We start from the raw sequence: 23187 nt of genomic DNA on the forward strand, positions 1-23187 counted from the left end.
TGTTGTATTGAGGAAGACATTGGATAAATGGATATTTGACTAGAATTGTTGCTCAGCCAGATTCAAAATGTACATTCAAATATTAAAAGTGTGTGTCCAACTGCCCTTGGCAGCAAAGAAAGAATATTATGCTTATTCAAACTGAACTCTTTAGTTTTCTTGCCTGTCTAAAACCTGTTTTGATTATCCTTCCATCAACAGTCTCATGGGACAATCACTTAACCCCAGTAATCACTTAACCCCAGTAATTAGGAGGATCATGGAAGTCTTGTAAAGGGGAGAGGATGGGGATGGGGATCATGCAGGTTTTTCAATTAGTAGTCAATGAGGGTTCTGATATAGGCAGCGATACAATATATCATCACTTCCCTCGCTGATCTCTGGGGGTCTCTTCATTATCAGGCCATTGTCACCTCTGTCAGTGTAAATGTGAAAGATGGGGTGTGGATTGGATGTGGATGATGATAGAGGGGTGGAGTCAGGTCTTGGCTGAAAATGTAATCTTCAGTGGACCACTCTAAAATAATAGGCCTCATGACCTCTGAGGTCTATAATAACACCAGACCTCTCCCCTGTAGCCTCCGTCTGCTAATCCCCAGACAGTTCTGATGGTGAAGAGATCCTTCAGTAAGAGTACTGAAGGCTTAACCATGAATTGGGAGCAATAGAAGAAAATGACCGCAGCTCATTTGTTCCACTACATTTCTCAAACTGTTTAGAATTTTGAAGCCTTGAAAGTGACATTTTTTAAATTTAGGAGATTAAATTAAGGACTAGAGTAAAAACCATTTTTTTTTATTGTTTAGGAACTCACTTCAAATTAAAATACAGATTGTTTTCAACATAGTTCTATTTTGCATCATACAAACTGCTGTACAAATGCTGCACTCAATTGTGTGACATTCTGTCTGTTATGCACCTATGCATAACATGCATCCTCTTCACTGCTGCCTTGTCTCTTCAACAGCTTGGGGAATAGTTAAGTTTGTACCAACAAGCTCACTGAAGGCAGAACAGAGATGTAAGATGTAGAGTGCAGGTAGCTCCCCAGTGCCAGCATACTGATTCATCACAACAATGGAACATACAGGAAGCACACTGTGGCATCGCAGGTGTCTGATTAATAGACCCAAGTTACAATGGAAAGTCAAATGATGCCTGATGAGTTCGCATGTGGGTTTAATGACATTTTGAAACCAAAAAAATAAACTACCATTCTAGTTCAGAAGAGGAATCATACAGAAAAATAAAGAATGCAAAACCACTGTTCCTTTTATGTAGGGGGAAGTGCTAGGGGTCTAAAACAAAATCAATATCACTGCACAACTATTTGGGACTAGGAGAGGAAAATGCAAATGAGCCACTGCTGCCAGCAGGAAACCTATGGCAGCATGTGTGTGGCATGCATAATGATCATGAAGAAAGAGGGTATATCCCTTGTGAGTAAGTCTGCACAACAATGATTACAGACTGGTGAATGTGTCCACCACTACACAAGAGGCTGTGATTCTGATGCAAATCAAAGCTGCTGCACCCTCAAATAAATCCATTCTTCCCAGCCATTAAATGAATAAGTGTGCCAGCAGCTAATTTATAATTAACCACAGCAATTCATAGAGCATGTAGAGCCTAGCCCTAGAGCACCATCTGCTGGGCTCATGCTGATTCAATGGAACCATCCACTTTTAAAGAAATTATCCATCAAAGATGTTTATATTAACAGATGAACTCTTGTGAATTTAATGTATACAGAAAATTTAAATACCCTGAATTTTGTTAGATGAATTATATGGACACAAACTGAACCAGGGCTTTGAGATGGACTGGTGACCTGTCCAGGATGACCCCACCTCTCGCCAGCTGACCGCTGGAGACAGACACTGACACCCCTTGCGACCCTACTAGGGATAAGCGTGTTAGAAAATGGATGGTTGGGTTTATGGAAGGAAATTGTACTAGGTTCAGCTGGAAGTTGTCTGCCCTGTTTAATAAGCCTCTGAATACCAAACAGCTGAAACCTACATGGTGGCTCAATCGGCAGCACTGCTGCCTTGCAAGCAGATCCTGGGTTCATATCCCAGTCTGGCGTTATCTGCATAGGGTTTGCATTTTCTCCCTGAACATTCATGGGTTTCTCTGGATCCTACAGTTCTGTTAGGTTGATTATTCTCTAAATTACCTTTTGGTGTGAGTGTGTAAATGCATGAGACAGCCCCTAAGCCCTCCCACCTCAGCAACCCTGCAATGACAAGCGATGGATGAAAGATACAGAAGATGGGAGGATAGGTGAAATCCCCTTTTTCCCATCCCCACCCCAAATTCAATCCCTTCTTATCCCTCCTTTTTATTTCCATTCCAAAGAAAGATACAAGACAGAGAGCTCAGGCCCAGATCTGCTCATCTGCACACACAGTACAGGTTAATGGGAGGGATACGAGAGGGAGCTCAGGCTGCTGCTGATTCGTCAACCAGTGACATGCAGCTTCTCCGCAGTCGAATCTGTCACTGTTAATCAGGAGCAATCTCTAAACAGCCAGCAAGGACTATCAGAGAGGTGAGCCCATTGCTTTTCAGAATGAAACAGATGATAAATCATTTGTACATAATTAGTGTTCGGCAAGGTTACAACTGACACGTATTTTCATCTTAATTATGGGGGAAATTTGTTCCATTAATTTAATTTGGTGTGCTTGAGTAGCTCTGCACCTAACCAAGTTAATCTTCCTCCTGTCAGGCTGAAAATGGACTCAGGCCTGGGATTACACAAGAAAATGGGCTCTTTCATTCTTCTCACATACCAACACACACACACATGCACACACATCCAAGACAGCTAAAAGATCAATCTGCGTCCTTGAATCTTATCTGGAGTGTGCAGAAAAGAAGGCAGAGGTAATGTGGGCATTACAGTTTCTCACCATCTCTGAATATAACACAGCATAGAATGGCTAAAAGGAAGACAGGGAGCCAGTGCTAGCTGTTGAATTCTACTTTGCACAGCATTAGACTTTATTAGGTTGAGTAACAGAGAAAAATATCTATTTTGTCATGGATCTTACTGATGGATCTTAAAATTTTTCATGGGAGTGGAGTAGCAAGAGGTCTAGGCATGGTGGATATACTTGGCCTCCTTTGTGATGTGAAAAAAACCTGGATGTACATAGGGCCAACAAAATCAAAATACAAAAACTCTAAAAGGGTAGGGTGTTTATTTTTCTTCATCCTGTTGATTTTGTATTGGTGGTCAGCAAAAGATGTAGCAATATCTATTGGTATGGAGTGTGGTTCATAGGGTGTTGTGACTTCTTTACACTTATTTCTTGTTAAATATAATTTGCATGATAAGTGGCTGATTTACAATTATATGTTATGCATAATTTACATCATGATTATTATTAATTGAATTTAACATGATTGTATATAATTACAAAAGGTGAAGTGAAACATATTTATGTGCGAGGCATGATTTATTTGGATAGAGGAAGTCTTTTATTTTGAAGAATGCTTAACAGAATCTGGTTCTGTCTTTTGTCACTGTCTTGCTTCTGTTGATTTTGGTAACGAACAGCTGTTGCCGTTATCAGCATTCGCGGTTTTCTTCTCAATAAAAACTGAACAGAAATGTTCAGTAAAAGACATCCGAGCCTCCGTCTTGATTGAAGAAGCTTTCACTCCGTAACATAGGGATTTGATTCATATTATCATATTTATATTGTAATGACGTCAACACCGGAGATGTAGTCCCGCCAAACAGGGTTTATTAGAAATAGGTACAAGCTGCTATTTCTGAGGCTGCAGCTCACGCCTCTAACAAACGGGCACCATCAACCATTAGCTTCATTGCTAACTCCCCTCTGAACTCTCTCCCACATCCGGTTCCGGTACTCCCGCTCCACCGATCCCCCGCCCACATGACAGGCCTATCACATGTGAGTGGGAGCCAGCAGAGTCAGACAGGGGAAGCCCATAACTCTCTAACAGAAAGGATCACAATGCAACTTATAACAAATACAAATAACCATATGAACCCCAGCAGAACTAAAACACAGAATCGTTACAATATATACAGCCCCTGTTCCAGATGAGTTTAACAAGGGGGGCATCGACTTACTTTTGGGAGGATGAGTGGGGGAGGGGCAAAATGAATACATAGCAATAATAATATTACTCAAGTAAAAAGAAAAAGGTACTGTGCAGCTAAACTACTCATATAAGTACCTTTTCCCCCCCAAAAGTTACTCAATGTAACAAGAACTACACACTTTTGAACATAAACAACAACATCAGTAGCCTCTAGGCTACTAGTTAACAAGCTTAAGGTGCTGTGTTGGTATTAGCTAGTCATCATGTAGCTAACATTACCTGCAACCAGCAGCATTATTGAACTCAGTCTGTTAGTTTGGGGGAAAACTGTTCTTTGCATTTTGCTAGTTTGCTGCTATGATTCTAACACACACAGCTGACTACAGCACTTTCAAAGTTGCGCCCCTCGTCAGTGTGCAACTTAGCAGGAAGCCCAAACCTGGCCTCTGTGTTGGCCTCTTGATCTTCAGTGTGATATGCCTGTGCATAGCGTGAGAAATGATCTGTGAAAACAACAGCAGCAGGTCTCCTTCGCTGCGCACAGGTGTAAACCCAGCGCGAGCGTCGTAGCGCTCATGTTGCGTTTAAAGGCGGCTCGGAAAAACAGGTCACGATGTGTTAACAACGATTAAACAGTTTTAATGGCTGAAAAGACAGTAGGAAGTAGGGACAGACTTCCTACTATCCCTACTTCCTACAGTAGGGATAGTAGGAAGTCCCTACTGTATTAAATCGATATAGGAATAACAGAGAATTGGCCACTCTAAGGTAAAAACAACAAACAGCTTCCAGTTCAGGGGGAGCATGGCTAATATACAGTAAAAAAAAAAAAAATTCCCTTCTCACCCACGGCGGGTGGTTCTTATCCTCTGAGCTCGGGTCCTCTACCAGAGGCCTGGGAGCTTGAGGGTTCTGCGCAGTATCTTGGCTGTGCCAAGGACTGCACATTTTTGTACTGAGCTGTCTGATGTTGTTCCTGGGATCTGTTGTAGCCATTGGTCCAGTTTGGGGGTGACTGCCCCGAGGGCCCCGATGACCACAGGCACCACTGTGGTCTTCACCTTCCAGGCCCTCTCCAGTTCCTCCCTGAGGCCCTGGTATTTCTCTAGTTTCTCGTGCTCCTTTTTCCTGATGTTGCAGTCGCTTGGTATTGCTCCATCTACCACAACGGCTTTCCTCTGTTGTTTATCCACTACGACAATGTCTGGTTGGTTCGCCATTACCATTTTGTCTGTCTGGATCTGGAAGTCCCACAGGATCTTAGCTCTGGCGTTCTCCGCCACCTTTGGGGGTGTTTCCCACTTTGATCTCGGGGTTTCCAGTCCATATTCTGCACAGATGTTTCTGTACACTATGCCTGCAACTTGGTTATGTCGTTCCATGTACGCTTTCCCTGCCAGTATCTTGCACCCTGCTGTTATGTGCTGGACTGTCTCAGGGGCCTCCTTGAACAACCTACACCTTGGGTCTTGTCTGGTGTGGTAGATCTGGGCCTCTATTGCTCTGGTGTTTAGGGCCTGTTCCTGGGCGGCCAGGATGAGGGCCTCTGTGCTGTCCTTGAGTCCAGCTTTTCCCAGCCATTGGTAGGATTTACTGATATCAGCCACTTGGGTTATTTGCTGGTGGTACATCCCATGTAGGGGCTTGTCCTCCCATGATGGTATCTCTGGCACCTCAACCTCTGTTCCCTGTTGTCTGAGACATTCACTGAGCACTATATATAAATAGTGTATATATATATATATATATATATATATATATATATATATATATATATATATATATATATATATATAGAAAGAGAGAGAGAGAGGAGAGAGAGAGAATCTACATATATTCTTGTGGTCACAGATCATTTCTCACGCTATGCACAGGCATATCACACTGAAGATCAAGAGGCCAACACAGAGGCCAGGTTTGGGCTTCCTGCTAAGTTGCACACTGACAAGGGGCGCAACTTTGAAAGTGCTGTGCAAATGTGTGGGCATCACTAAAACCCACACAACCCCCTACCACCCACAAGGCAATGGCATCACTGATCGGTTCAACCGGACACTCATGAATATGCTCGGGACATTAGAGCCACATCTGAAACCTCGGTGGCACGAGCACTTGGATGCAATGACATATGCATATAACTGTTCACGCCATGACTCTACCGGGTATGCGCCATACCTTCTGATGTTCGGCATACATCCTAGACTCCCAGTTGACCTCATCTTTGGGCTCCAGACTGCTAATGAACCAGGAGAATATAGTGCATATGTTCAGAGACTTCATGACTGTCTGTCACAGGCATACGCCCAAGCAAACCAGACCTCTCACCAGGCTGAAAGTCAACAGAAAAATACTATAACCAGAAGGCAAAGGGTCAGATTTTCAACCAAGGGGACAGAGTCTTAGTCAAAGTCTGTCATGAGGAAGGACGGCAAAAACTAGGGGACAAGTGGGAGTCGCAACCTTACATTGTGGTGAAAAAGCAACCCAACATACACATACACATATTTGTATTTGGTGCGACCAGAAAACAGTGATATTGAGAGGGTGGTCCACCAGAACCTTCTGACACAATGTATGTTCCTCCCAGTAGACATGAACACAGCAGAGGAGCAGTGTTGTATAGTAACGAAGTAAAAATACTTCACTACTTTACTTAAGTATATTTTGGAGTACTTCATACTTTCCTCGAGTATGAAAATTTTTGATAACTTTCACTTTTACTTCACTATATTTCCGAACTTAATTGCGTACTTTTACTCCGACACATTTTCAATGTGTGGTTTAGTTACTCGTTACAAAAAAGCGAGAGAGAGAAACGCAAGTGTTTTGACCCCACCTACTGATTGACTGCAACAAAGTCGGTAGCCTACTTGCCTGGGCTTGTTCATCACCACCAATAGGATACACCTGTTTCGCTTCTCCCATTAAACACAAAGCAAGTCTCGCAATCAGCAGCAGCCACATGGAGGAGGAGACGGAGACCACAACGACTGCAACTACGTCGGACACGGCTCCAGGGGAACCACCAGCTGGTGATGAGAGCCCCTGGTCTTATTTAAACACAATATACTCTTTCGTGGGTGTTAAAGATTCGTCGTACTGCATGCAGTTTATGTTATTCCTGCCCGAAGATGTGGAAATTCTATCTTACAAAAACTCCCCGTCCAACTTGAAGAAACACATCGAGGTAACGTCTTATGAAATGGTTATAATCCTCCTGTTTCAGTAACTATAGCTTGGTCACTAGACACTACTGTATTGTGAAACGTTGACCATAAATGAACTTTGTTTGGCATTGTTTCAGTTCCACACGTGGTGTATTTAGCTGAGGCCTAATGTTGACTGTAGCAGGCTACCTAGACTCCTCTGTTCAAGGGGGGACAGAAGCCATAGCGATAGCAATTTAGACTAAATTTAACAAATATAAGAAAGGCATGCAAGTTCAAAACCAGGTTTACAGATGCCAATAAGCTGCATTTCCCTCCCAATTCTTTTTTTCTTTTGCATAATGACCAGTTGTGTGCACCACCTACTGACTGTAGCATTGACTGATTCACTGATTTGTGAAGTAGAGTAATCGTAACAGCTTTTTTTTCTTCATGTTGGCCGCATTTTCTGTACTATTTATTTTTCTCATTTTCAGCACTGACCTTACTTGAAGGGAAAACTTAAGGCTTACAAAAACTTTGTATTTTCTGTCCTGGAGGGTATACTAAGAAGCTGGTTCAGTTGTAAAGCAGGTTAAGTTAACCTTGTGCTATAGGTAAAGCACCTAATTTTCTTAACTAAATGATGCCTGCAGGTATATCTATTAGCAGGTTTCATTTTGCCTGCACTTGGTTGGGTACATTATTTTAAGTGTATTTGACAAGTTTACCAAAATATAAAAAAATGTCATTCAAACTGCATTTGCCTTGTTTTGCTTTTTACTTGTATTTTTCATTACATTACTTGAGTACATCCATTTTTACAGTAATTTCCATACTTAAGTACAAGAAGTTTCAGATACTTTAAGACTTTAACTCAAGTAACATTTCAGTCAGTGACCTGGACTTTTACCAAAGTCATATTTTGGAGAGGTACCTATACTTTTACTTGACTCTGAGATTTCAGTACTTTATACAACACTGCAGAGGAGATTGAGCCACACACAGCAGAAGAGTTGATGGAGAACACAGAGGATATGACAGGACAAACCTCTGGAGTGACCATGCAGGGGATGGAGCACTCAGAGCCAGAGGAGTTGGAGGAAAATGTGGAGAAAGTTGCAGGTGAGACAACAAATAAACAGGTTGTTTTAGTTCTCTCACTGGTGGTAGTAACAACCTTCTCAGCATGTCAGTATTCTTCCTAGGCCTTTAATGAGCCATCATTTGATCCAGGTGCGTTAAACCAGGGAGAGAACTAAAACACATGGGATGCCGGCCCTCGAGGACCCACTTTAGACACCCCTGCTCTACCCACTGTGTCACTTTAGTGAGAGAAGAACAAACACGTTTTAAGCAAAAATGTGCCAGACACGATGCCTATTTTTAAGTGAGACTTTTCTTTTATACACAAGCTTTGTTGTTTTAATATTATTTTCTGTCTGTTGAGCCTGTTGTGCTGTGATATTGAAAGACACAGTGACACAGGGCCATCACTACATCTTTCAGGGACCTACATTTTTATTTACATTCAAATATTTTTATTTTCAATGCTAAAAGAGGCTTTTGGACAAACAAGAGATTTTTAGAAGTCTGATTTTAAGGACATACAATTTGGAGGGAGAAGCTGGGGACAGATGTTCCCCCTTTTCCCCACATAGAGCCACCCTGTTGTCACCTGCATAAAGCAATGAAAACCCAGCTTGATTACAGCTTTCATCTGCTCGAATGTATCTAATGTTGTTGGAGTCGGTGAAGCTCTGAAGGCTAATTCTCATTTTATTCCACAAAGCTTTACAAAGGTTTAGTAATTGGTCTGAAGAAGTGGTTCTGGAGAGTAATGTGGAGAATGTCATGATTTTCAATGGAATTCTCTATTGTCTCTTGAGCATTCAGGTTGAGAATCAGTACCTGAACAGATGAATAGTCTATTATTGCATCCTGTCCACCTTAATAGAGTGTCTATCAAGTGTAATGGCTTTTCTTTTAAACTCTCCTGTGTATTCTGAAAAATAGCTGTGAGCAGGAGAAAAGAAGGAAGTTTGACATCAAATCACAAAAATGCTACTTTTAGACACTTCAACAGCAACCCTCCTTGCTTTTCATAGGAACTTTTAGTTAAGCCCAAAATTATTCTTAATTAGATTATGATGATGCCAGGGAACCATTCTAACCTCAAAGACTTTGAGCTAACCACCTAAAATAATAAAATTTCCTATGGAAACATGTAAAGAAGGTGGTCAGGAAACTAAGCAGGGTTTAGATGTCATTGTTAATATAAGTTCAAACAGACAAGAACAGCTAAATATTTTTAATCATGCAACATTATATGCAACTAACTTCTTGATTGAATTAAAATATTAAATTTAAATCTGCAATGGGTAAGACTAACTGGGCCTAAAGATAGCTCAGAGTTGATATCTGAATGCAACAGATTGTTGCTACAATGTTTCTCACCAAATGCACAGTATTGTAACTGTCCTGGAAAACTCCTTTAGCATTAAGTTGCTGCAGAGCCATTTCAAAAGTCTTTCTTCCCAACAACTACCAGACTACATAATCCCCACTGAAATATTTAAAAGACAAATTCATTCACAAATACAAACATATTACTCTTTAGTGTCACTGGCTTTATGTTTACTCACAGCAACGCACCACTAGTGTGGTTAAATTCAATGGCCATATTTCACTTTCTGCAGTATCTACACTCATTCAGTGAACTAGAATATTATTAGAAATGTCATTTATTTCAGTCAGTCCATCACTAAGTGAAAAACACTATACAGTCAAAGATTGATGTTTAATATCTTTCTATGAAAACATATTTAACATTATATTACATCAAACCAAAAAGTACTATTTTTAAAAAGATAAACATGGGTTTCATGAAAAGTTTGTTAAATATCTGGTTAACTTTTATTTTTCTCCAGGTACTTTTAACATGAGAAATGAGACTCATCAGGATGTGTGTTCTAACAACTGTATACAGGCTGTATAACACACTGCGTTTGTAAAATTTGGATTCTAATTAGCCCCAATTAAAATTTTATCTTTGCACTGTGGTATTTTCTGGCTGTTCCAAGCAAAGCCCAGGCTGTGGATTATTCACATTAAATATTTTTATAATAAAATCAGTATATATTTAAGAATTACTGTAATTTTTTGCATTGAAATTAAAGGTTTGATCAAGCCCTCAGGAACAAGGTTACAGACAGAACTCAGTTTCAACAGATTACAACCCAGCAGAGACACATTTCTGATCCCTAGATACAGATTTATTTCATTATCCTTCTTGGTCTTTTTGCTATTTTGTTAATATATATATATATTTAATGCCATGGCAGTTATATTAAATGTTTATCTAATATCATTGCTGGTTTTACCTTAATAAAATCTTAGATTACAGGAAACACACCAAAGAATTGACCATATTAGATATTTTATTAATACAGCTTCACCAATGTCACAATGCCTCATTAGATCCTCCCATCTTTTACACTAAGCACACACTTTCCCACAATTTATCCAACAATAAGATAATTATGGAAAAGGAGCAGCACACACCAACATGATGATCTGTAAAAAGCAAACTGCATTCCACTGTCTGTTCACAGACACACAAGGCATTGAAATTACACATTTATTTAATCTGCTTCATTACTCAGTTGATATAAATGTGACTGAACAGAAAAGATGAAGCATTTCAGTTACACTCGTATTTCAAATCAGTCCCATTCTCTGCATTTTAAGGGAAATGTAATTTTTTTCTTTGACATACATGATAAAATTAACCGGTCCAAAATTGTTCTAGTGAAAATTGTTACCACTTTCTGATCTGCATGGACTTCCCCTAGCTACTAGCAACCACCTTCTTGTTGTTCTTCAGCAGTTCCTCCTCAGCCATGGGATCAATGATGGCCCCCAGCTGGGTGACCACTCTGGGTTTGGTGACCTTTTTCACAGTTCGCTCCGTGTTCCAGGCGCGGCCAAGTGGTGAGCGGATACAGCTCTCAAACTGTGCATGGTTCTCAAAGGGGAATGGCAGGGAATGAACCTGGTGGAGGCTGACAGAGGTGTTCCTCTTCTCAGAGATGATGACACTGGGAAGATGCTGGTCTTTCCTTGGTGGAGGAGGGGCACTCTTAACCCTAAACCTTCTGCGCTTTCTTTTTGGTGGCTTTAGACCCACCCCCCCCCAATCACCCCAGCCAGGCAGGGTGAGGTCTATCACCTTTGACTTCCCTTCATCCTCCTTCCTCCTTTTATCTTTAAGAAAGTCTGAGATTACATCATCTCCAGCAAAAGCTTCCTTAATCAGTCCTCTTTGGTCAATCTTAGCTTCTGGATCCTCAGAGTCTGTGACAGTTGGAGTAAATGGAACTTTGATAAGCTTTGTCTCTTTAGTGAGAACTTCTTTCAACTCTATTCCTTTCTTTTTCCTTTTGCCTAGGTGCTTCTCTTCAGAGGGAGGGGCTTTTGTAGTGGGAGGCTGACTGGGTTCATCTGATGGCTCATGAGGGAGAAGCTCCAAGTCTTCCACAGTCCTGATCCTCATCAGCCTCTCCTCCAGCAGAGCTGACCGCTCAGAGTGGTCAGTTGCTTTTGTCTCTTTCAGGACATTTTCTCTTCCTCTGGAGATGCTTGGGGACTCCAACAGACAGCTGTCATCACTGTCAGAAGCCTCCGACTCGACCGCTGCAGCTCTGTCCTCTGTCACCTCCTCTGGTAAAACACCTCCTGCTGCGTCAGACTCCTGAGCTTGATGCAGTTTCCTCCTACTGTTAAACTCTCCGAGGAGGGCTTCCTCTTCTGTTTCCCCAGCCTGACACTCCTCTTCCTCACTGACTGAGGCCTGTGCTGCCTCTGTCAGTGCGTCACTCAGCTGCTGCTGTGCTGGTTCTGCAGATAGCTTGCCTTTCATCCACGGATTTGATGCATCTCGACCATCCACTGCATCGTTCACAAAGTCAGGAAGCATATCAGCCTCATCTGCTGCTGCCTCCTCCTTCTCCTCCTCCTCATCATCATCATCGTTGAGTGGAGTAATCAGCCTTTGAGTGAGCTCTTTGTTCATCTCCAGCTGCTGCTGCATAGCTTTGCGAGCCTCTTCGTCATATTTGGCCATGATGGCCTTTGACTTGGCCCACTTGCTGCTGTTCTGGTGTTTTAATGTCATCCTCTCCTGCATCCTGGCCAGCTCCATCTTATTCAGCTCCTGCAGAGCAACTGCTGGATCCATCTGAACCATCTCTTCAAAGTGCTTCAGGAATTCCTTCCGCTTGGCCTTGTTCTGCACTTTGTGATACTTCTTGCTTTTGATTTTTCTCTCTCTCCGAGCCTTGGCCTCATAATAGGACTGCAGGGCCCGGGCTTTTTGCAGCTCAGCACGGCGGATTTTAGCCTCCTCCAGGCTCATGGCCTTTACTGACGCCTCCTCAGCAGGGGTCAGAATGGGGTCAATAAGGGGCTGCTTGTTGGCAGACAACAGAGCAAAGATCTCCTGCTCCAGTGGAGTCCGAGCCTTCCAGCCCACCACCAGTCTCTCTACAGGTCTGGGGCCGGCCGGGTCCCGGTTCAGAGGGAACAGCAGCTGTTCGGCCCTCTGGTTCTGGGTGATAACGCCGTCCCAGCGGCTCACCTCTGATGCTGCCTTCTGGAAAGCCATGTCCCTCTGGATCCTCTCAGTCTCTTGTTTGCTCAGAGGAGATTCAATGGTTTTCTTAGAGCGCTGCAGATTCTTCAACTGCTTTTTACTTTTAGCCGGAACAGCAGGGGTCTTTTCTAAGCTCCCGATCAGATCCGACAGCTGGACCTTACCGGGACCACCGTCAGGGTTCACGGAGAACTCGGACATTTGTCCGGCCGCCTCAGACCTCTCCCCCAGCGCCTTCTTCCTCTTCCCACCCAGAGACCTGATGCCCTCCAGCAATTTTTGCCGTTTTCGTTCATCCTCTCCCTCGTCCTCCTCGCTGCTCATGGTTTCTTCCTCTGCTCTATCCATACCGCCTTGTTCTTCTTCTTCGTCTTCATACAGCAGCTGTTGATCCCCCTCGCTGATGGCAGGATCACCGCAGCTCACCATTAACTTCTTTTTATGACTGTTTTTCTTGGAGACTTTCGCCATGCTAAAGACCACACTTAGCTCAACCTCACATGTGCCCCAAACACAACCACTGTCGCAACGCCTGATCGTAACAGGAGCAAAAGTGTCGCAAAAATGTTTCCGTCTCTTTGTAAACTTTCCTTCTTTGGGTTTTCTAAATTCTTTTTCCACGAAGGAACTTCTCGAACCTACAAGCCACATCATCAGATGGGTGATGTAGAAATCATTTCTTTGAGATGAAATGATGTCGCAATCATTCAACTGTTTGTAAAAAACTTCTTTATGTGATCAGATTTAAAAGGTGCACTCTTTCACTGCTACTGCAGAAAACGAAATGGGCTATGGGAACAGCAAAGTATAAATACTTGGCATACATGTTAAGATATATTGACTAACTTGACTTGACAGTGCAAGTCACATTTTCTTCTCTGTTAAAATAAGGGATGCAGCCTTTCCCACTTGTGTGAGCTGCTGCCCTCTGGGAGGCGCCATAAGGCCAGTTATCTTCCGATGGATGGATTTTAAACAGTAGTACTGTGATCACAGTAGTATGCTCCAATTAAACATTTGGTTTATCATAATTGCTAATGAAGTACAGTTTTTAGCTACATTTCAATGTCTTTTATTTCTCAGCTTTGGATGGAATGAGTAGGAGAAGGAGCTTCATGCAGAGGCAAGGCTGCCTTAAAGAGAGAAGCATGGTCTTCTTTTTGAGTATAAGAAACGGGCAAATGCAAATTTTAAATATGCCCTCCGTTTTATTAAAAGAAATGAGGATACAATGAAGTCTAATTTGCTTGCAAGAAAAATGCAAAACAACTGCACACATGATTTCTGGAAGGAAATAAAGAATATGAATAACTAGAAAATTCCTGAAGAAATTTAACCGGGGCTTGCCAAAGTGTGCCCGTCGGTTTGGACCCAGCGTTCTGATGCTAGAAATTAGCATCAATGCTAAAGAAAGCTGCAACGTAATCAATAGCATGTGGAGATTGACAAGAATGTTTACTAACATGGACTTGCACCATTCAGTATGATAAAGTAAGTGTATCAGCTAAAATTAGCAAAAATGCTAATGTTAGCGTGATTGCTGTCAGTAGCATGTGGGACATCACTAGGATGTTTTCTATAATGGACTTACTCCATTCAGTATACTAAACATGGCTAAAAAGTAAAATAAATAGCTAATAGCTTATTAAAGCTAAAATGCTAATGCTAATGAACTGCCTTGCTGCGCAAGGCAGTTCCCTAACCTCAGAGAAAAAGATAATGCAGAATAATATTATTGCACCGCCTGCAGCGGTGCACTAACCGCAGGGGCATGTTGAGGCTTTGATTTTGAAATTTTTGTTAAGCTTAATTTCAAAGGTCCAAACTAATCACATGTCTAATAGTCATTGGGTTAACTCAGTTATATAATGCTCAAGAGCAATTACGTAATGTAAAATTTCTCAAGGCTTTTATTTTGAAATTTTTGTTAAGCTTCATTTCAAAGTGCCAAACTAATCCCATGTGTAACAATTGCTGGGTTAAATCAGTTATATAGTGCTCAAAAGAGCAATTATCTGATGTAAAAATTGTCAAGGCTTTTATTTTGAAATTTTTGTTAAGCTTAATTTTAAATTGCCACACTAATCCCATGTGTAACAGTGCTTTGGATAAAAAAGTCACATAAAGCCAAAAAGAGCAATTATCTGATGTAAAAAATATTCAAGGCTTTTATTTTGAAATTTTCAGTATGCTTCATTTCAAAGAGCTAAACTAATATCATGTGTAACAATGGTTGGGTAAAATCAGTTATAAAAAGCCCAAAACACAAGTAGTTCTAAAGGCCAGCTCAGTCCTCCTCTGTAGTAACTGACAGTTCCACCATGTTGTAGTTCTGACATTCAGCTCAGACCTCTTTTGTAGGCACTCAGTGTCCGCCATGTTGTAGTTCTAACCTTCAGTCATTGTAGTTCTAAAGAGCAGTTCAGAGAGGCAGACTAAATTCTATGTCTATTTTGAGTCTAACTGACACTGTTTTGTGTCAGTTAGACTTTTGTTTTGAGTTAAATTTGGCTCGTTTTTTGTTAATTATGTCGCCACAGTTACTCGAAATGCCAACAAAAGTAATAGCTCCCCTCACGGGATTGAGCCGCACGTTTTGATATATATATTGTGAGGGGGCATGCAGCGGTACGAGCCGCATTAACGGTAGTAGGAAGCGGCAGTTATTTTGAGGTGTAGAACAATAGGTGCCTGCCATGCAATGCATAGGGATTACATCCCTATGCATTGCTATGGGCAGGCCCCAATTATAAAACTGGTCTGCCAAAAAATATTGATGGCGTAAATGAAGCAAAGGGAATTACTCAAATGTGGCAGAGCATTATTATGAACTATTTAACTGTGTTAAAAGCTCCTCGTTTATGGCGGACAGTGTTACACATGATGAAGACATGAAGTTTCATTTTAAGAAACTTATAATGCAGTTATGGTCCTAAAGAATAATAAGGCCTGTAGTATGGATGAGCTGTCTGCAGAGGACTTCAAATGTTCAAGCAGAAAACTCTTCCCTTTGCTTGCTCTGTTTTTTACTGGGTTTTTAGTCCATGACATTTTAACTGATTCACGCTTAGCTGTTATATTAGTGCCTATAATAAAGGATAAAGTTGGCAAAATAAATAACAGGGATAATTATTGGCCCATAGCTTTAGCCAGTGTATTATCCAAGGTTCTGGAGAGGATTATATTGAGTAAGATAGAACATTTTCTACTTACTTCAGATAACCAGTTTGGTTTTAAATCACAGCATGGTACAGATATAAGTCTTTGCTTTGATAGAGATTTTAGATTTGTACAATAGGTGCAACTCTACAATTTTTATGTTTTATTGATGCTTCTAAGGTTTTTGTTCAGGTTAATTATGAAAAGATATTTTATAAGCTACAGAACAGAGGGGTTCCCAGATCTATTGTTAGAATTTTGTCCTTTTGGTACACGCATCAGTTAATGTACATAAGATGGGGTAATTGTGTGTCAACCTGGTTGTATTTCTCTTTTGTTATAATTACACAAAATATCTTTTTTTGGTTATTTGTATTGTTCTTCACCTGACTGAAACACCTAAAAAAAACTGTCATTGTTTAGCTGTGTTACTTTAAGAGTGGAAGCCCCTCCTTTTTATTTCTTCTTCTGTGGTATTGTCTTTAAATTGTTTGCACCCCTTACATCCTCCCCCTTTGTCATGTTGTCCTGCGAGAGAGGACTTGGAGCAGGCAGCCTATAACACGGTTGTTTTCTATATGTTGTTCTCGTTAGAATAAATCGAGAAATCATCCTTTTAAAGACAAACCGTGTCTCGGCCTGATCACTTAATAAAACCAGCAGAAAGGATCCGGTTACATCAGCTCCTTTTAAAATAAGAAACAGGGTTAGACAGGGAAGTATTTTGTCTCCTCTTCTTTTTAATGTATATATGGAAAAAAAAACATAGCACTGTTACTGCCACGTTAAAGGTTTGTAATGATCTTATCCAGGCTCTTGATAACAAAAAACATTGTGTTGCTTTGTTTATTGATTTATCAAAGGCATTTGACACAGTAAATCACAAGCTTTTAATTGAAATTCTACACAGGATTGGGCTCTCACATCAAGCTACTATGTGGGTAGCTGATTATTTGTCAAACAGAACCCAGAGAGTTCAATTGGCTGGTGTCACTTCTTCTATTCTCACTATTTTAAATGGCGTACCTCAAGGCTCAGTTCTGGGTCCGCTTTTATTCTCTATTTATATAAATAACTTGCGTGACAATCTGTCAAATGCTTTTTACCATTTTTATGCTGACGATTTAATAATATACTGCTATTCTGCATCACTATCGCAGGCAATACAGTATTTGCAGTCTCCTTTTAATGTAGTTCAAACACGTTTACAAACTCTGAAGTTGGTTTTGAATGTGGACAAGACAAAAGCAATGATTTTCTCACATGCTAGAAAACTACCAGAAACTTCCCTATTGCTTACCACTGCTGTAGGAGCACAAATCGAGTTTGTCAGTAATTATAAATATCTTGGTTTTATTCTAGATAATGAACTCTCTTTTAAAAATCACATAGCAAATCTACTAGGGACATTGAAAATGAAAATTGGGTTTTATTATCGAAATGGATCTTGTTTTACACTCAAAGCTAGAAGAAAACTGGTAGCAGCGACATTCCTGCCACTTTTGGATTATGGAGATGTTTTATATATGAATGCTTCGACCAAATGTCTTCAATCATTAAATACTGTGTATCATTGCGCTTTAAGATTTATAACCAGTAGTAGACGTTTGACACATCATTGTGATTTGTACGCAAAAGCTGATTGGCTCCTTTAAGTGTACGGAGAAACAATCATTTAATGATCCTGATGTATAAATCTTTACTCAGTCTAACCCCAGCATATTTATCCACTCTCCTACATAGAACTGTCAGTTTTCGTTCTCTTCGCTCCAATAACATTATTCTTCTGCATGTCCCACACTTTCAAACTGAAAAAGGGAAGCAGGCATTCAGTGTTTTGCCCCCACAACATGGAATCAGTTGCAGTCTGAACTTAAGATGTCGGAAATGATTTCACTGGACTTATTTCGAGCAGTTCTTAAAGATAGGCAATAACATTCTATGAATCAGTGTCATTGTTTTTACATTGTTTTTATTGTCTTATACTTGTGCATATGTATTAATTGTTTTTATCTTGTAACCAGGTTGCTATGTATTGCAAATTTTTTGCCCAGTTCCCTCTTGAAAATGAGATCTAGATCTCAACAGGGTTTACCTGGTTAAATAAAGGAATATGAATATGATTTATCAAAGTGGCTGCAACACTGTGGGACAGGGTGGTTGTGGGACCATAATTAACCATCTCATGTATGCTGATGATTTAGTTATTTTTAGTCCTTGTAGTGCTGGTCTTCAACAATTATTGAGGACCTTCTCACTATATGGTCAGGAGTATGACATTATGTACAGTGCATTGAAAAGTAAAATTTTGATTATAAGAACCAAGGAGGATCAGAAGTTGGTACTTCCTGACTTCTCCTTATCTGGTGTTGTTCCTAAAGTGTGTACTGCTGTCAGATACCTGGGGCATTAAATAACTGATGATTTGACTGATGATATGGACATTAACAGACAACGTCGTTTAATGTATGCACAAGCCAACAAGCTGGTACACAAGTTCAGGATGTGTTCTGTCTCAGTGAAAGTGGCTCTCTTTAAAGCAATCTGCACTCCTCTGTATGCTGTTCACTTATGGAGACAGTATAAACAAAGCAGTTTACAGAAACTCCAAGTGGCATATAATGACGGAATGAGGATGCTGCTTAGGATGCTGAGATGGACTAATGCTAATCAGTTATTTGTTGGTGTCTCCACTTTTCATACTGTCTTATGAAACCTGTACAGGTTTATGTGGAGGTTGCGTGTTTCTACAAACAACATCATCCAGATACTAACAGATATTTCACAAAGCTCAGCCAGGTCTAAGTCCAGAATGTGGAATCACTGGCGGTTTAGCCTTTCTGTAAATCAGTGACTTCTACATGTGATTATTATCTTTTTATGTGATTGTTTTTTTAATTATTAGTATTATTTTTCTATGGACCTATTTGTGTCTTTAATAAAGTTGCTGCTGCTGATGTACATTACAACATGCTTCACTATCCATTACAGTACTGCAGACATTCCAGTATGCAGAAGAAAGAATTACAAAACACTTTCCAGGTGATTCAGATTTATTCATGTCCCAAATGTGCAAATAATGTTACAGCAAGTATAACAACTAAAAGACAAAGTATGTTAAAAACAATAAAACATACCAAAAAAGACATCAAAGATAAATCATTACGTAAGGGTAAAGGTACAGCAGTGTATATCGTCGTCGACTGACAGTTGCTCCAAACATCAGTGATACATGGAACAGCACCAACAATACGAGCCCCCCTACCTGGTCCTGCATTAAAAAGAGAAATTGCTGTAGGAACAAAGGAGTGTTTGTACCTGTTACTTTTCATATCTGAGCCAGAAGGTAGATGGTGAAACTCAGCATTTAAAGGGTGAGAGCTGTTAGCAAGAATGGAAGTAGTTTTCCTGATGATCCATCTATTGAAAAAAATTATATTCAATATATTCACATTTTTCAAGAGTACATTGCCAATATATTATCATAGAATTGTACAAATTGTCAGTATATTAAAAGTTTACAGACAACTTGCTTATGAAAAATAGGTACATTTTAGAGGAAATGTGAAATATATTTCACCAAGGATAGAGTATTATTTTAATACAATGTCACAGTATTCCAGTATTATTCCAGACAAACTGACATTTCTCCGTCCTAAGAACAGTGAGGATCAACGACAGTAGATTCCTATTCACTGGACCACTGCGCTTTACAGAAACCTACGAAAAAGAACAGTAGAGCAGTTAAACAGAGAAAGTTCTTGTATTTTAAAGAGTACAGAAAAACGGCAAAGAAAAAAGTAAGACTTACAATTTTAAGACGTTGTGAACTCGCTATGTATGTGACATCATCAGAACTGATGATGATTGGGACCTGCTGCCTGGGGTGAAAAAGCATTTCTGGGTGTCTTCTTTGCCTGTATACATATGGTGCTGTTTTTATGCACACATTTTGTACTTTTTTCATGCTCAGCTGATATTTCTGTTACTCTGAGTATGCTATTTTTAATAACTGCAACATTTTAAAATAGTGTAAATTTACCTTTCTTATTCTTATTTTTCAGTTTTTATATTATTTTACCTTTTGTGAGTATTCATTTTATTTACCTGTAACTTGATGATGGTACATAAATTTTCCCACTGTGAATAGAAGATATTTCTATTATATTCTATTCTTTATTGTTCTCAGTTTATTTTATTCTATTCATTCAGATGGACTTGTTAAGTGTGAACAGAATGCCTCTCATGTTTAATTTTTGTATTTTTACAATTGTATTTTGTTGCAAAAGTCTCTATAAGTTGGTTGAAAATAAAAAAAATATCTGGATGTTTTATAGTACTGGAGAAGATAAATTACTGAGAATCAAGTTTTTGACCTCAGACAGACAGAATGAAAACTGTATGAGGGAAGGATAAAGCTGGGGCTAATCTCCATTAATATTTTTCCTAAGATATTTTGTTTTATTGATTAAAAACTAAATATTGGAAGTTACTGCCTGAGATCTGCTCAACAGGCTCTGTGATGACAGAGCCATTACACCACAGCAACTGGAGGTTCATGAGATCATGACAGCTGAGAGTCTGAATTGTTCAGGGTTCCTGAAGTGTCAATCCAACCCTCCCCTCCACACCAATTTTAACAACAAAACTTTCTGGCGGAACATCTATTCACTTTTTTTTTCATCTATTCACCTTCCACTTCCTGAAAAGTATAATTGAGCAATTTATTTGACATTGTTGAATTTGTCTTGGTTAGTCATACAGGATTAAGCAACTATTACAATTGGGAAAACATAGTAGGTACAAGATGTGACTGTTTCTTTCCAGAAGACATAGAGGAATTTTATTGTTCTGTTTTCATTGTGCCAAAAATCTTGAGCGAAGGGAACTGGTTTTTCATTTTGTAACATGCAACTGGACAACAGGTTTTGGACAACGTGTCTAGCTCAGAGTGTTATTATTATTATTTATTATTTTGTGAGGTACTTTAAAAAGACTAAATTAATCGAGGGTATATACACTGCTCAAAAAAATAAAGGGAACACTTAAACAGGTGTTTAACACTTAAAGTGTTCCCTTTATTTTTTTGAGCAGTATAGTTTGAGTAATTGCAGGTTGGTATCCTAATCATCACCTCATTCCAGTTGGTGGCGGTAGTACACCAAAACGTTGCATGTCAACCGGACAAGAAGAAGATCATCCAATAGTTCGATCATGTGACGTAGTCATGTGACTCAGCATCGCATTTCATTCATCATGGCGGCGACTGCGTCCGTCTTCCTCAGAGTGAGAACAGGATCGAAGGTTGGAGCAGAGTACGACCAGGAAGGCCAGCTGATCCAGGTAGAGTTAAGAACCGGTCCGGACAGACAGGTTCCATCGAGTTCAGCTTAAACTACAGAACAGACCGAATGAAAAGTGGATGAGGATAAAATTGGGGCTAATCTCCATTAACACACAGCTGTCTGATTGTAGCTTCTTATGTTATTCAGGTGGAGAGCAGAGAAGATGAGGAACAAACCGTGAAGCTGGCAGAAATCCTGGATCTGCTGCTGGCTGCGGGTTACTTCCGGGCCCGCATCAAAGGCCTGTCCCCATTTGATAAGGTGCTTCATCTAATCACCCCCAGCAGGGGCGGATCTAGAAAAATATCTAAGGGGTGGCAAGAGGGGGGCAAGGATTTTTCAAGGGTGGCAGCATATATATATATATATATATCATTCTCACATTTAGCTTACATAGACCTAACATTGGACTTCATCTACTTGTTGCAAAATATTGTTTTTAACTTACATTGTTTCAAAATGAGCTTCATGTAGCACTGACCACCAATAATCTAGTCCATGGTTGAAATGTTCTAGTTTTGGAGCTAAAAAAATTTGGTTTTAGATATTATCGAATCATTGCAGACTAATCCAGACCAGGGGTTCCCAAATCTTTTCATGGCATGTCCCCCACAAACAGAATTAGTTTCTGGGTGGGGACTGCTTTGGGAATCCACAGACAATGCTACAAAATATATAAAACATCAACTTGGTATGTTCCTTTTCACTATGTAATAATTATTACATTAGTTTAGCATAAATGTTGCCCATACTGTCTGATTTTTGATGGTTATGACTTCTTGCGGTTATTTTTAGCAGTGTTCTTCCAGGGTTTCCCCCAGTGTATTTTAAGCCTGGTGGGCCACCAGGCTTTACTTGCCTCTCCTCCACCAGGTTAAGAAGCTTTTTTAATCTTTTTAAAAAGGTTTTCCTATACAACAGTAAACTACATTATGTGTATAATTATTAGACAAGTTTTAGTTTTGACCATAGCATCATTTTCATGCATATTTTCCAACTAAAAGCTGTATATACTCAAATGCTTATTTAATATAAACATATCAACTGATATGTATTTCTTTAATGAGGGAGAGTGAGGCCTATGGAGATCAACACCCTATATCAAGTTGTGCATAATTATTCTTTGCCTCTTTTAAAATGTGCCAAAAAAGAGATTTAAGAGACTCTGAAAAGTCCAAAATTGAAAAAGTCTTTCAGAGGGATGCAGCATTCTTGAAATTGCTAAGATATTGGGGCGTGATCATAGAACCATCAAATGTTTTGCTGCAAATACTAGTCAACAGGGTCGCAAGAAATGTGTTAAGAAAAAAAGATGTAAATTAATTGAGAAAGATTTGAGAAGAATCACATTTGAAGCTACCAGGAATCCATTATCTTCCAGTGCTGTCATATTTCAGAACTGAAACCTACCTGGAGTTCCCAGAAGTACAATATGTGAGCACCGCTGAACAAGACCAATAAGTTGAAACATCAAGACTGGGCCAAGACATATCTGAAGACAGATTTTTCAAAAGCTATATGGCCTGACAAGAGTGACTGTTGATGGACCAGGTGAATGGGCCTGTGGCTGGATCAGTAATAGGCACAGGGCTCCACTTCACATCAGACCCCAGCAGGGTGGAGGTGAACAAGTTGGACCTTAATCTACTGCCAGGTTTTAGAAGACACTTTCTTCAAGCAGTGGTAGAGGAAAAAGTCTGCATCTTTCAAGAAGTCCATGATTGAGACAATGCTCCAAGGCATACATGAAAGTACTTCACTATGTGACTAGCCAGTAAAGGCTTTAAAGATGAAATAATAA

At 40.0% G+C, this 23187-nt stretch overlaps 2 protein-coding genes across 4 annotated transcripts in view; one reads left to right on the plus strand and one right to left on the minus strand.

Moving 5' to 3' along the window:
* Nucleotides 1-10651: 10651 nt before the first annotated feature.
* On the minus strand, nt 10652-13417 carry LOC102234496 (U3 small nucleolar RNA-associated protein 14 homolog A-like). Its single transcript, XM_014475705.2, has one exon. The coding sequence runs from the start codon at nt 13351-13353 to the stop codon at nt 11080-11082; it is 2274 nt and encodes a 757-aa protein (XP_014331191.2). The 5' UTR covers nt 13354-13417; the 3' UTR covers nt 10652-11079.
* A 7839-nt stretch (nt 13418-21256) lies between these two features.
* ccdc93 (coiled-coil domain containing 93) overlaps nt 21257-23187 on the plus strand; it is a 38658-nt gene continuing 36727 nt past the window's right edge. For 2 of the 3 annotated variants that reach the window (XM_023336418.1, XM_023336417.1), the window contains exons 1-2: nt 21258-21384; nt 21534-21647. In XM_023336418.1, the coding sequence (XP_023192186.1) occupies nt 21298-21384; nt 21534-21647 (201 nt within the window). In that variant the 5' untranslated portion in view covers nt 21258-21297. Of the gene's footprint in view, nt 21385-21533; nt 21648-23187 lie in introns of all 3 variants that reach the window. The other variant, XM_023336416.1, reaches the window with a different exon arrangement.

The sequence above is a fragment of the Xiphophorus maculatus genome, chromosome 7 (genome assembly GCF_002775205.1).
Source record: "Xiphophorus maculatus strain JP 163 A chromosome 7, X_maculatus-5.0-male, whole genome shotgun sequence".
Classification (NCBI taxonomy): domain Eukaryota; kingdom Metazoa; phylum Chordata; class Actinopteri; order Cyprinodontiformes; family Poeciliidae; genus Xiphophorus; species Xiphophorus maculatus.

Coding starts and splice junctions, on each gene's coding strand:
- LOC102234496 (XM_014475705.2), bottom strand. CDS start 13,353: ATGGCGAAAGTCTCCAAGAAAAACAGTCATAAAAAGAAGTTAATGGTG.